Source organism: Numida meleagris, chromosome 16, assembly GCF_002078875.1.
Source record: "Numida meleagris isolate 19003 breed g44 Domestic line chromosome 16, NumMel1.0, whole genome shotgun sequence".
NCBI classification, from domain to species: domain Eukaryota; kingdom Metazoa; phylum Chordata; class Aves; order Galliformes; family Numididae; genus Numida; species Numida meleagris.
The window spans coordinates 1,767,513-1,781,151 of record NC_034424.1 but is presented as its reverse complement, the minus strand read 5'-3'; the positions used below and the strand labels follow the sequence as shown (position 1 = coordinate 1,781,151).

The following is a 13,639-nucleotide window of genomic DNA, read 5'->3' as shown; positions in this document are numbered from 1 at the left end:
GGCCATCTTTGCTCTTCAAAAAAAATAAATAAAAAAAATAGGGAAGATAATTTGGGGCACGGGGGAGGGGGAAGCGTTCAGATGAAAAGGAACAGCTTGAAAAATCGAGTTCTCAACTCTGCAGCACAGAAGATAACAGAGCCCGAGACACATTTAACTCCACAGATTAAGGACCCATGCAAATGAGGATTTGCTGGTAGACAACAAATCCAGTATCTAAACAAGGCTGTCCAAGTAATCTCGTCCATTCTTCCCCAGACCATTGTGGGTTATAATTAAACTGCTCTACCCGAGGCACTGCTCCCTCACCCCAAGGAACGCATCTCGAAGCAGAGCCTTCCTCCAGGAAAGAAAGCTCCGAAATTAAAGGCAAATATTTATGCTTTAGGAAGAGCTTCTTCCATTTTCACCGTCCCACATTCCTGGGGCTGCTGCTCCCTTTCCCACACATCAGCTTCGTGCCCTGCTGAGCAAAGATCTGAGCGTGTATTTCTTTCAAGTCTTGAGTGCCTTCGATGCCGTGAGTCCCTTTTTATGCTTTAGGCCCTACGCATGAATCCACAAAGGAGGGAACATGTCATGATAGTGTTAAATAAGGACGACGTCTGCTTTTTAAGATGAACGCTCACCATAGCGACCGTCTCCGTAAGGGATGATAAAACGTATGGTGACGCTGGATGTTTTATTCTGTTGTCACCTGAAGAGAATCACCCACAAAAAGGGAATCTCTGTTACCGTGCATCAAAACAGACGCTTTGTTGTATTTAGAAAGCATCCAGACAGGTTGGTTGGGATGTGTCACAGCACGGGCTGCTCATCCACCCCTCCCTGCCCTGTCCTTCGGGGACCTAAGGAATGATGCTGCTCTCCTCCTCCCACTCAGCTCAGGTGGAGCTCCGGCTGCTCCGGGGAGAAAGGTTTGGAGTCCCTGAGAATCCCTGCCAAGAGAAACCCCGGGTTTAAGACAGGTAGATGTGAGAGCCTCGGTGCAGGAAGATCATGTTCTGCATTTCCTCCTCTATCGCAGGATTAACCCAAACATGAAGTCGGGATGTCAGATATGGCGTTATCCTGACCTGTCATCCCCCATTTGTAAGCCAGTCATACTCCCTGAGAGCTCAGACATGGAAGACCACTATTGATTCTTCTTCAAGCAAACAGCCCAGGTTGGCAATCAGTCAATAATAAGCAATTACTCAACAGCCTCTTATCTCCAGATGCCAGCCCAGACGGCTCGATTCATAGAGGCTGCAGGTCAATAAATCAAAGCTGCTCTCAATTTTAAAATATCATCATTTCAAAACGCACCCAGCCTTCAAGCTGGCTGAAAAAGTAGCCAGGACAGAGATTCCTGCAGCACAGGACACTGGTGTGTCACTACTCTACCAAACAGCAGATGGGATATGATGCGGTGACACCCTCCTCCAACACTCCTTATTTGTTGTAAGTAGCATGAAGGTTTGAGCTGGATGAGGAACACAAAAGAAAGGAGGGAGCAGGGCCCTTCTTCTACCAGCCCTCCCTTCATTCAGACTCACTGCTGCTACGTACAGCCAAGGGTGTCAACACGGTGCAACGCAAATGAAAATCAGCCTTGCTGAAATCTCCCATAGACATTTCATGCCCTGACTGCAGACTGCCTTTAAAGAAAAAAGAACTAAGAAAAGAACAAAGAATTGCCTATCTAACTGTGGGTTGGGACTAGATGATCTTAAGGTCCCTTCCAACCCAAGCCATTCTATGATTCTATTACTTGATGATCCAAACTTGCAGGAGACCCTGGTGCAATGGCAGCTTTCCATCTGGTACTGCAGAACTTCAGATCCCCGATAATTTCATGACTTATCCACAAATTCTCACACGAGTCATGGAAAAGGCCTGCAAGTACCAGCAAGACAGAGCTACTCTTAATACATAAGAGCTACCAAAGGTTCCCCACAGGACAGTGCATCCTCCACATGGGGTGTTAACTGCTGGCTAGCAGCAGGTACGGGAGGTCTGCACCAATGAGCCATATAGCACAGTAAATCCAAGACCCTCAGAGCCTGTAAAGCATTCTGCACGAGCAGGAAAGCTGCCAGAGGTCTCAGCAATAATGAACACATAGAGAAGAATAAGGCAAGATGTGGGAACATGGTGTCTCTGAGTACAGGGCAGGCCCGTAACATGGAGGCATCTTGCTGCAGTTATCCCAGGACTGAACATATTTGTACAGCGATCATGACCCAATCTTACAGCCTGAGAACTGCCCCACCAGATTAGCTTGCAAAACCAAGACACACAGAGCCCAAGAGACCAAAAGGGGAGTTCCCCTGGGCAGCAGGAAGAGCCCCATGGCCGGTGCTCCCTCCTCACCCTCCACCTGCCATCGAACACCCATCATGGTCCAAAAGGCCCCGAGTCCAGCAGCTCTTGGAGGTCTGGATGTCCAGGTGAAGGCCAGCAGGCAGGGAATCCCTGCAGCCCTGCCCGCCAGCTGGAGCCTGCCATGGCTTCTGCCTTCAGCAACACACAGAGCGCTGGGCTCCGTGCTTCGGCGGTGGCTGGGACACAGGAAGCTGTGGGAACCAGCCCAAAATCTGAGAGGGATTTCTCCTCCTCTTCTTACCCACAGAGCATCTGCAGGTGGCTTCTACACCATCAGCCTCTCATGCAGCATCTCAGCAAAGCATGGAAGAGCGCTCAGAAAAAACGGAAGAGCGTTAACTCCTAATACTGCATCGCTATCACCATTTATAGCAAAGCCACAAAATGCCAGAGCAGCTGCCAGGATCCCGCAGGGCGCGATGCAGAGCGACTCCCAAGCCCTGCAGCCAACCTGAGGAATTTCCAAGCAGCACCTGCACTTGGCTGCTGCAGGACACAGAGACTCTTTCTCTCCCCCTCCACGTGTGTGGACAGATGTCAGGTCGGTGTAGCACAGCAGGACCATGGCTTGAGACAGGCACCTGAAGAACTGCTGGAGGTGCTGGCCACTGAAATAGTTGTTTCCACAAAAGAAGAGGCTGTTCTGCCCCGCCTGGCTTCACTGGATGCACGGCCTCAGTCTAACCTGTGTCGCTGGCTTCTTCAGACTGCTAAAGCAGAACAACACAGCAGTATGCAAACCACAGGTAGTAACATGAGAGCTGATCCGATCGCTTCTGATGAAAGCAATGCTGGTTGCACGACAGTGAGACATCACAACCCATCACCCATGCCTCCCATCCCATGGCGTGACTGCTTCATGAAGACGTTCAGGTTGGATATTAGGAAAAATTTCTTCTACAGGAGAGTGGTGGTGCATCGGCATGGGCTGCCCGGGGAGTGGTGGAGTCACCGTCCCTGGAGGTGACATGGAGATGTGGCACTGAGGGACATGGTCAGTGGGCATGGCGGGGATGGGTTGACGCTTGGACTTGGGGATCTTAGAGGTCTTTTCCAACCTGAATGAGTCCATGATTCTGTGGTCCGTGGTGCGGGTTCCTCTTCTAATCCTACTGCATTCGTCAGCGCAGGATCCTGCTGCTGCCTTGAAGGTGTTGATGCAGCAGAGAACAAAATTGCTCCATGGCCCTGCTGAGGATGTCATCAAGGAGACAGCAAGGACATAAAGAGGGATGCAGACACCTGCACTAGAGCTGGGAGCTGCCATCCCCAACACTTGTGGAGGGCAGAATGGTAATTTAGCCAGTCCTTCATCTCAGCACGAAACGACACCGGCTCAGCCCCAGGTCTGCTTGCTCTCTGGAGCTCTGAGATTGGCCAAGGCTTTGCTCCTCTTGGTGGTCCACCGCGTTGTGCCATGGGACCTTACAGGTGACTCTGGTGCAGAGGTACATCTCACAGCAGAAACCCAACCTGGGTTACATTCCAGAGGTTCATTGTGCAAGGAAAACAAAAGAGATACTTAACGGGATCTCACTGTAGTCCACTCAGCCATCTCATCCACATGGTCCACGTGGTTGCACTGAACATGGATGCTTCATAAAATAATCCTCAGTGCAGACTGAGCCCAGGATTTCCCTTTGGCCCTTCTATCTCCTCCAACACGGAGATACTATCAGATGTGTGCACAGCACTCAGACTGCAAATGTTCCCAAACCAGGGTGTGGGAAGGAGAGCAGCCAGCAGGCTCCTTCTGAAAGCAGCAGCCAGGAACAGCATCCGGCCCCACCTGGGCTGGGATGGAGCTCCAGATTTGCATCTGCATGTTTCCAAAATAGCTTGTTCCCCATTGGACTCGTGAAAAAAAAAAAAACCAAAACAACAAATATATATATAAAAACAGAAATCCAAAACCATGGCATGACGAAGACGGTTACAATATCATGTAAAAAAGCTAATTGATACCAGGATCTGATTGCTGCTTTAGCCACCATTTTTGCATCTTTTTAGCTCCCCCTGTTACAGGCACACCTTCACAGCGCGATGCTTCCATTGGGAGAGTTCAAAGCAGGCCCAGAGTTATCCCAGTGTAACTGTGCCTCTACTGACATGACTCAGCTCTGCACACATGGCAGCACGGCCACACTCACACCAGTGCAGATGTGCTGTATCCACACGGCCAAGCCTTGTGCCTTCACGTAAATTAGCTCTACCAATCAGCAGTGTCAGCTCTAACTGGGATGTGCAGAGGTTCAGCCTGTATGAGCTCTGGGCTGTATGTAAATAAACTCTGAGAACAATCTTAATTAACAGCTACAGCTTCCATTACGCAAAGGAACCACCACCATCACCAGCCAATGGTTATTCCTACCAATCCAATAGCTCATAAAAACCAGCAGGTGTGTTTCACTCGGGAGGGCACATTGTCAACCAGCAGCCCCAGGTGGAGGCACGGCTCACACACCTACCACACACCTGGGCTGGTACGTGCAGTGCCGTGTCCAAGCAGCTGCCAGCATCACTGCCAGCCCACGGCTGAGAACAGCTCTCCCTGTAACACCGAATGCTACGGCACGTTTGTAATTATTGCTCTCCAACACCAACACCTCCCTATCTGTCCACAGCAACGTGGCACAGCATCCCCATGCCGAAGGTGGCAGGCACACACACCCCCTGTCGCAGTGCAGCCCTGGGTTAGGGGAGGAGACAGCACCCAGATAACACAGCAGCTGTGGGAAGCTTAACCCAAAGCTCAGCTTCACCAAACAGCACCTGAATTCACATGAGGAGTTATAAAAACTTTGATTCGTGCATTCAAGATGGGGCGAGGGCTGCGTTCCTGGAAATTCATTCCTGGAGGTGCCAGCAGAGCCGTGTGCCTGCAAACCCAAAGCCTTGCTCACACTGCTTGATAGAAGCTGCTCCACCCCTCGGGCAGCACAGCACACAGGGATGTTCACAGGTATCAGAAAGCGTCATCTGCAAAGCTCTGGCAATGCAGGGAAACAACAAGGCCAGTGGATTTTCCTTCTGTGCAAGGTAAGCAGAACACAGCCCTTCCCAGCCCGTGCCTGGAGCCAAACAAAGCGACCCCACTGCAGGATGAGTTTTAAGTGGGACTCACGATACACCTTGAACTTCTGATGGCAGCCTGCTAAGGAGGGGATCCTACCCCGGCTGAGCAAGAGACTGCAACCACACGGCTTCATCGTGCACAGGATAAAACGAAAGACTGTGAGTTCATGCCAAAACATTAAGGGCTTTTTCTCATTCAAAAATAAAAAATCAAACAGCTGAATCAACCGAGAGGGCAGAGCTTTTCCCAGTGCTTTCAGAGCCCAGACGTGGCCGTACTGGAGGGTGGCTGGGGAGCTGCTGCAGGGGGACTCCAGCAGCCTCGGCGTTGCCACTCACCTGCACTGCACACCCCATCTCCAGCTGCAACTGCTGTGCTCCTTGAAAACCACATTAAAAGAATAAATAAAAACAGATGTGAGCAACCAAACTGGAAAGTTTGCCAAAGCAACACTTCTGTTTTTTAAAAGCGGGCACTGCCTAGCAGGGACACAGAATGAGCAGGGGGTGGATGCCATAGCTGCATGGGTTTGTTTGGGTTTAAGGCAGTGGTATGAGTTCTTATCACAAATAGGTCCTTGTCACCTTCAAAGCTATTTGGAGACAGAAGCCAGCAACTCCTGCAAGAAGTATAAGGCAGGAATAGGACATGTTGGCCTAATTTAAGGATGTAATAAGAGGACACGAGAAACTTCATGGCTCACATCTTCCAGATAAAGTCCAACGCTGCTATCAGAAACCCAGAGAGGAGGTGCTGGATGTTTGCAGTCGTATTGGCTTTAACCACAAATACTTCAGAACGCTTTTCAAAAGAAAGTTTTTTCTATGTCTCTTCACCAGGGGGAGCACATGGGGACAGAGGGGCTTCACCCACCCTGCAGACCCAACAGAAAGCTGCACACAGACACAGACCTGACCTCGGCAGCCCCAAGTAGCTTCAGTGCATACGGTCCAAAACCGAGCACACGCTCTCGAAGCAGTGGGAACTGGCCACTGCGGGGCTGGCAGCACTCCCTGGGGCTGCACCTGCAGGCAGGTGGGCTGACGTGAGGACACGGCAACACCAGGGCAACTGGCAGGACTGCGGCCCACGAGCCCGCCGGGCCGGCTGGGGCATGGTGGCTTTCATGCAGAGACGCATTTTAAATCCCAGCAGCAGACTCCGGCAGCCAGCCTTGCCTGGACAGTTCTCTGAGTCCCTCTGTGGCAGTTCTGCCTGCCCCACTGCTGGGCATGCTGCGAGCAACACGCTCTCACCGGCCAACCTCCCCCCTCCGGGTTTCTGTGGGTTTGGATCAGCTTCCGAGCCCCTTTCTCACGTAACACCCTCTTTTTGTCTCTGTAATCTTCTGCCTTCAGGAGGGCCAACACTGCAAACTCTCCTTGCATGTAAGTCCTACTATCTTCCTGCACTAACGCTGCACGTAGGGCATGCACCGGTCCTCAGCTCTCTGCTCACACGGCTCTGCATTCACCAGTCCCGAAGCTGCACATCAGCTAAGCTAGAGGGAAAAAAGAAAACAAACCCCAGAGATTTACCTCACTTCGGGATTCAACAGCGCAGTCAGTTTTTGCACTACTCTCGTTGTGCACGTTGCACAACGCACGCTTCAGAAACTCTGGGAAACGAGCAGGTTACATCCTGTGCTTGCAAAGCAATAAAAATTAGCTTAATTAATAATACATCGGCAAGAAAACGTTAATGAGCACCCAGCAGGGAAAGCACTGTTGTCTCATCTCCCCGTGCGGACTCCGCGCTCGGGCAGCAGTCAGCAGCTGCATCAGCTGCAGTCCCAGGGCAGGCAGACATCTGACTCAGCCATCACCATTCACATTCCTTTTTAAAGGCAGGCGCTGTTGCATCAGGAGCGCCTCTTGGCAGCCCCACAAACTTCCACTCGTGGAGTTTTTGTCATTTAAAAAAGAATGTGGAGTATCTCCGGGCGCTGGACGTATAAACACACATAGGCGACGGGGCCTCTTGCAATGGGCTCTTTGGCCACGTCTGCAAAACGCTGGCAGGCTGCAGGCTGCTGGCACCAGCGTGCATGGGGCGGTTTCCTTTGGCCAGCTCGTGCCTTGCAGCAGCAGCGTGGCTGGGAGCACAGGCATCCTCGGCAGCAGGTCCAATTTTCTTCTGCTGGCACCCAGGAGTGGGAGGAGACAACTGCACCTCTGAGGGGAATCTGCAGCACGGGTTTGAGATGATAGCAAAGCGATCAGCTTTGAAGAAAAGCTGTAATAATTAAAACTGATGTGCTGTTAACATACAGCTCCGTGAGAACAGCTGCTCAAGTGCCAGAAACCCAAGAGCAGAACTGCACGGCCAGTACGAGGGGGGGCTTCAGTGGGGATGAAGGCCAAAAAACTCACAAAGCAATGCCAGGAAAGTGGGGGTTAGGTACGGAGAGCACCGTGTGCAGCAGGCAATCTAAAACCTACAAACCAGGGCGACTGGGAGAGGAGACGGTGCCTGCAGGTCCTACAGGACACCTGCTTGTGAGCAATCATCTTTGCATCTTAAAGAGGCATTAAAGCTCCAATTGCAAACAATGCAGCCTAACGCTACTGAGAAATACGCATCCCAAATCGAAGAATACAAGCATCAACTGGATATAAGAAAGAACTGGGTAGAAGGAAACAGGTTTTTTACGACAAGGATGGTGAAGCACTGGCACAGGTTGCCCAGAGATGTGGTGAATGCCCCTGGAGACATCCAAGGACCGGTCTCTGAGCGCTGATGGAGCTGCAGATGTCTCCTCATTGCAGGGAGTTGGACCAGATGCCCTTTAAAGGCACGTACCAACTCAAATGATTCTATGATCAAACATATGGAATGCATGGATTCTTACCGTGTAAAACACAGCTGAGCTGACAGAAGCTATTACCTGCAAGTCTGCAGTAAGAACCACCTGATGTCTTGGTTCAGCAGCTGCCCGGTGCTTTCTGCAATGCCTTCTGGATGTTGATTTAATCTATCAAATATTAATAATGCTTCTCAATTAATGAAATATGCTTTAAGTGCTTGTAACCTGGAGTTATATGTTCAAACTTGCAGGACGCCAGCTGGACCCACAAACCGCCCAGAGCCTGGCTGGGAATGCTGCACTCTCCTGAACGCTCTTCTTCACGTGGACAAAACCCTCCTTGGCGGGGGCACGTTTCCTTCCTACCCCTTTGGACACAAGAAATTCATCAGAAAGCTCAGTTCACTTCTCAGATCCCTAAAACGCAAAAGATGTAATGCCAAGCTGCTGTTCAGGGCAGTGCAGTTGGGTCAGCACGTCCTCCTGCAAAACGCTTTGGCTGTGGGCAAGCTCCGAAAACCACCTCCCCGTATTGCACAGATGAACTTCCCATTCCCAACTCAACAGCTGGATGAAGTATGTGATTTGTAAACTTAACCACCCCTCCTGAGCCTCTGACCACGTGCATGTTTGATTTCCCATTTCTGGAAACAATATTAGGATTTTTGAGAGGAGCTGACTACAGCTTCTGAACGCTTTCGGTCGGCAATAAGAAACATCCCCAACTACTGCTGAAATTGGATGCAACATCTGAGTCATTTGCCTTCTGGCTTTGGGCCCCTGGGAAAAATTACCTATTAAAATTTCCTCTGAAACGGCAAGGACTAGAAATGTAACTGGAGAGGAGGAGGGCAGCAGAGGTTCTCAAGAACCCCAGAGCTCATGATGGAAAAGGAAGAGAACGAAGAAGAAGAAACAATAAAAACCAGAACACGGTATTTCGCAGCTCTCAGGGCTGTGTCAAATGCATCAGCAGATCCTGGTCAACAGTCCTCGGGAGCCGAGGGCTCCCTTTTGCTAGCCAGCATGCTAGAACACATCTGTTCATGTCTACGCTCCAGTTCTAAGAAGCAAAAACGTGAAGCAGCGAAGCACAAGCAGGCACACTGCCCTGCACAGCCACAAGCCTCCTGGACTTGGCTCCAACGCTTTGGCCCAAATCACACTGATCGCCGCAGTCCCGGGGCTTCGCTGTTATTCCCACTTACCCCAATTTGCTCAGCTGCCCAGTTCTCTGCTGCTGGTTTTGAATGCTTTAGCAATAGCAGCTTGTAGCCATCTCCTGGCTCACGCACCGCCCTGGTGCCCCAGGAAGCTATAATCACTTTGGATATTTCCATCCCCGTTTGCGTAACCTTACCTTTCCCTGTAACAAATGGGAGAAGTCGTTTACCTGGCTTTACTCTGAGCTGGGCTGTGCCAGCCCATCTATCTTGTTCTCTGTTTACTTCCCCCCCAGCTGTGGCACCTGCCGATTTCCTCCTGCTCCCGGTGCTGGCTCTGCAGGACGGCTCACCACGCGCACACAGAAGCGGACCCGAATTTTCCTCTCTACCACTGTGTCCCACTCACTGTCTCCCTGTTCTAAGCTGACACTACTCACCACCGCCAACCGAGCTCTGCCTTGAGGACACAGTGCACCCAAAAGGCTGGATGTAATGTTTAATAGCCCCCTCCTGCCCCAGTGCACACCCAGGCAGTTCGGACCCACACCATGCCGGCTCACCCTGCTCAGCAGCTCCCAGCACAGCCGCTGCCCCACGGCCAAACTTTGTGAAATGTAAACTCAGGGCAAAGAGCCTGGTATGGAGGCAGACAGCAGCGAGGGTCGGCTGGGAGGCAGGAATCCCCTTGGAAGAACGCTTCCTGCTCAGAAAGAGGATATGTCGCACGTCCTTGCTACTTTGCCTGTGCTAGACATTTGTAATTAAAAGCAGGAAAGCCCTTCTATTTTAGACACCCCAGCGATACTATCATCAAGAGCTTTTCTAAGTAGAGTTTATTCTGGCTTTACATGCATTACAGAGCACTAGCCAAGGCAGCAGGGCTACAGCAAACTCTCTCGTCCCTGCTGGATTTACCCGTGTGGCACTGCGGGATGTGCCGGCCCCAGGCTGAGCAGCAGGGCAGTTTCTCCGTAACCCCCAGCACTGGCAGCTCCACGAGCCCTGTGCTGCTGCCAACTGCACCTCCAGCTTCCACGGCAGAGTCACGGAGCGGGCAATCTCCAGCAAAGCATGTCTCGAAGCACCCAAAGGGGCTCCTTGAACCCCTTGGTCCTGCACAAAACATGTCCCAGGACACAGGACAGGCAGTCAGAGCTCGGGGAAACCTGACAGCCCCTCCCCAGGGACCTGATGGCACAGAAAGGAGCAGGAGCTGTCCCTGCAAGACCTCCCAGCACAGGGCACAGAGCAGGAGGTAGCAGCACCTCTTGCTCCACTCTCCTGTAAAATCCCTGACTTTGCAGGAATGAGCCTTTCTGCCTCATCTGTGGGCACCAGGGCCCAAAATGCAGATGCCATGCTCTGCTTCAGTACTGTGCTAGAGAAAGGCATGAGGAACATGGGCTGCTTCCATCCCCTCCGCAGCCCCATTCTGGAGCAGGGAGGACACACAGGTGGCATTGCCCCAGCTCCAGGAGATCAAAAAACACCACGACAGGTGACACAGAGCGAGGCCCCGGTGAGTATTTCAGACCAGCAGCGACGCAGCAGCACCGGTCCCTAATGGTATCGCTCCCAGCCACTCTCGTGCACGTTTGGAGACGTGACAGCCCCGGGCACCGGTGCCTCACTTGCTGCCAGCAGCCCTGAGCCACTGAGCGATGCCAACGGCTGCAGCTGGCACAGCTGCCGGCAGCGTGCCCACCACCCACACGCTCACCCGGCTGCAGTCAGTCCCTCCGTGGAAGAGCTGTCTGTTTCTAACCTCGTTGTTAGAGTTTTTGCCGGTAATTGCCTCTCTACCAGGCCTTCTGCTGACACAGCCACAGCAGAGGGGAGAGCAATTGATTTGCATCTGAAGACAGATAACTACGATGGCAAAACTTCTCAGATGTATATCAAGCCTCTGCTTTGGAAAGCAAAAAAAAAAAACAAGCTTCCCTGGTCTATAATCATCTCAAAACTAATACAGTTACGTCCACAGCAAGGACTTTTATTGTATTACTGCTTCAGCAAAGAAAAAGAAACATCATTCTTTCCGGACAGCATAATTAAACTGCAAGAGCTCTTTCCAAGTATAAACCAGGCCTTTGATTCTGCCTTGACTTGACAAACTGCTCTTCAGACGCTTCCTTCAGTCACGTTGGCTCAGCTACATCAGCTTAACAACTGAAGGGCACCTCTGAGGCTTTCTTAAGACTTCGGAACTCATACTGGCTCATAGACTCATAGCATCATTCGAGTTGGAAGAGACCCTTAAAGGTCACCTGTTCCAGCTCCCCCGCAGTGAACAGGGACACCCACAGCTCCATCAGGTGCTCAGAGCCCCATCCAGCCTAAATGTTCTGGTGTTATTTCAAGTTTGTCTTCACAGAAGGTGAGTTTCCGAACAGCGTTGGCTAGCCACTAGCTCAGCATGATCAGAGCACTGCAGGGAGAACTGGCCTTAGGGAAGTAGAGGTCAGCATCTATTTGACATCTGTTTGTCAAGGAAGGGGCAGCTGCAACTTCAACATACAAGCAAAAGTAACCCTTACACAAAGCCTCTAATCCATGAAGTTACAAACTCTGCTGCCCTTACCAGGTGTTTAGTGTCCCAGGTGGGGAAAACTCCTTTCCTCACACAAAGTCACTGCTAAAATGTTGCGAACCACATTGACTCTAACACAACTGGAAACACACCCATGTTGCGCCTGTGTTCAGGATCTCATGTCAGCATAGCATCAGCACACCTCACTGCACTAAGGATCGGAGAGAACATCTGTCCAGTAGCCATCAAACACGCAGGCTCCCAGACAGCTCACAAAGGAGAAGAGGCGACAGGTTTACAATGCACCCAGTGTTCCTGGGGAAGCTCACCGAAGGACTCTGCGTTAAAAGCAGTGGCCCTAGGAAAGCAAAGCAGAGCCTCTCTGCACTTGTGACATCAGCTGGCAGGAGTAAATGAGGGAGGAGGAAGGGCAGGGCAGGCCTGAAAGGAGCCCTGGATCTCGCGTCACCTGTGAAACAGAAAGTGGGAAACTGAAGAAATCATCTGCGTGTTCCCTGCTCAAAGGCACTGCTCATTAGGTCCTGGCTTTTCCTATTATCCCTCCTGCACTCGGTGGCCTATTACAGCAACCTCCTCCCAGACAGGGACCCATGAATAGGAAGCTCTTTGACGCGAGCCAACGTTGCCCCTTAATCCAGTAGGGAGTTCATTGCACAGGCGGAGGACTGCCTCCAGCGTGCTCCCAGCACCAGCTGGCTGCAGGGATGAGAGCACGGATCAAAGCCGGGGCGCAGTGCTCGCACCAGCTGATTTGCAGCGCGCCCAGCCCTGCAAGTCCCAGCTCTGGAGGGCGGGGAGCAGCGGGCGCTGGGGGGCTGCTCCTGGCTGAGGGTGCTGAGCAGTGGGGAAATCCGTCTGCGACGTGGCTTGCGTCTCCTGGCTTTAAAGATCAAAGCTGCATCTCCAGGAAAAAAAAAAAAAAAAGTTACAGATCAGAACAGACAAGAGGAAAAAAAATGATGAGAAATGCAGTGTAACTTCTGAGGAGAACCACTTCATTCAAAGCCACACACGCAGCTTCCTGCTTGGTGTGCAGGCACCAGTGTCCTGAGGTTAGCACGAGGTAGAGGAAAAACGTCGTGGCTTCAAATCTGTTTCCAAGCTCACAATGAATGAAACACACAGAGACAGTGTGTTCTCCTCACACTGAATTTGATGCAAACTGGACTAGCAGCATCAAATTGAACGAACCTGCAAGAGCATCAGACTGGCTGAGCAAGGCAAGCCCAATCCCTTAAACTTGAATGTTAGTCCTGCAGTCACAGGAGGTCTAAAATATGTAAAAGCACCAAACCAGACTTGGTGTAAGGGACCTGAAGAGAGTGGTCAGTGCCTGCAGTTTGGCTTTGGGCAGCCTGAGTGGGGCAGAACCCCACAAGAGCTCACCCCTGAGAACCCACGGTGCTTGGGGGGGGTCCTTCTTCACCCACCGACCCTGAGGTCTGGCAAGGAGCTTGTCTGTGCCGCGTGTTTTCACCTGTAGCCAACAAAATGCCAGCAGCTTTGCTGGTGGACACAGCTTCTGCTCACGTCCAGCCCCTGCTGCCAGCCCCGTGACCCCGTTGCACCTCATGTGTGAGGTCAGCCCATGCCCTCCCCTGCACAGAGAGGGGGAGATGTCCTCCTCCCCTGGGCATCCTGGCCAGATTTCTACAGCCATCCCCTCTGCGGGT

The 13,639-nt window shown here is 51.7% G+C and overlaps 1 protein-coding gene across 1 annotated transcript in view; it reads right to left on the bottom strand.

Moving 5' to 3' along the window:
- The window catches only part of EHMT1 (euchromatic histone lysine methyltransferase 1), a 91,564-nt gene extending 81,660 nt beyond the window's left edge, over positions 1-9,904 (bottom strand). Inside the window, exon 1 of the mRNA XM_021413554.1 lies at positions 9,458-9,904. Within this exon, the coding sequence (XP_021269229.1) occupies positions 9,458-9,589 (132 nt within the window). The 5' untranslated portion in view covers positions 9,590-9,904. The remainder of the gene's footprint in view (positions 1-9,457) is intronic.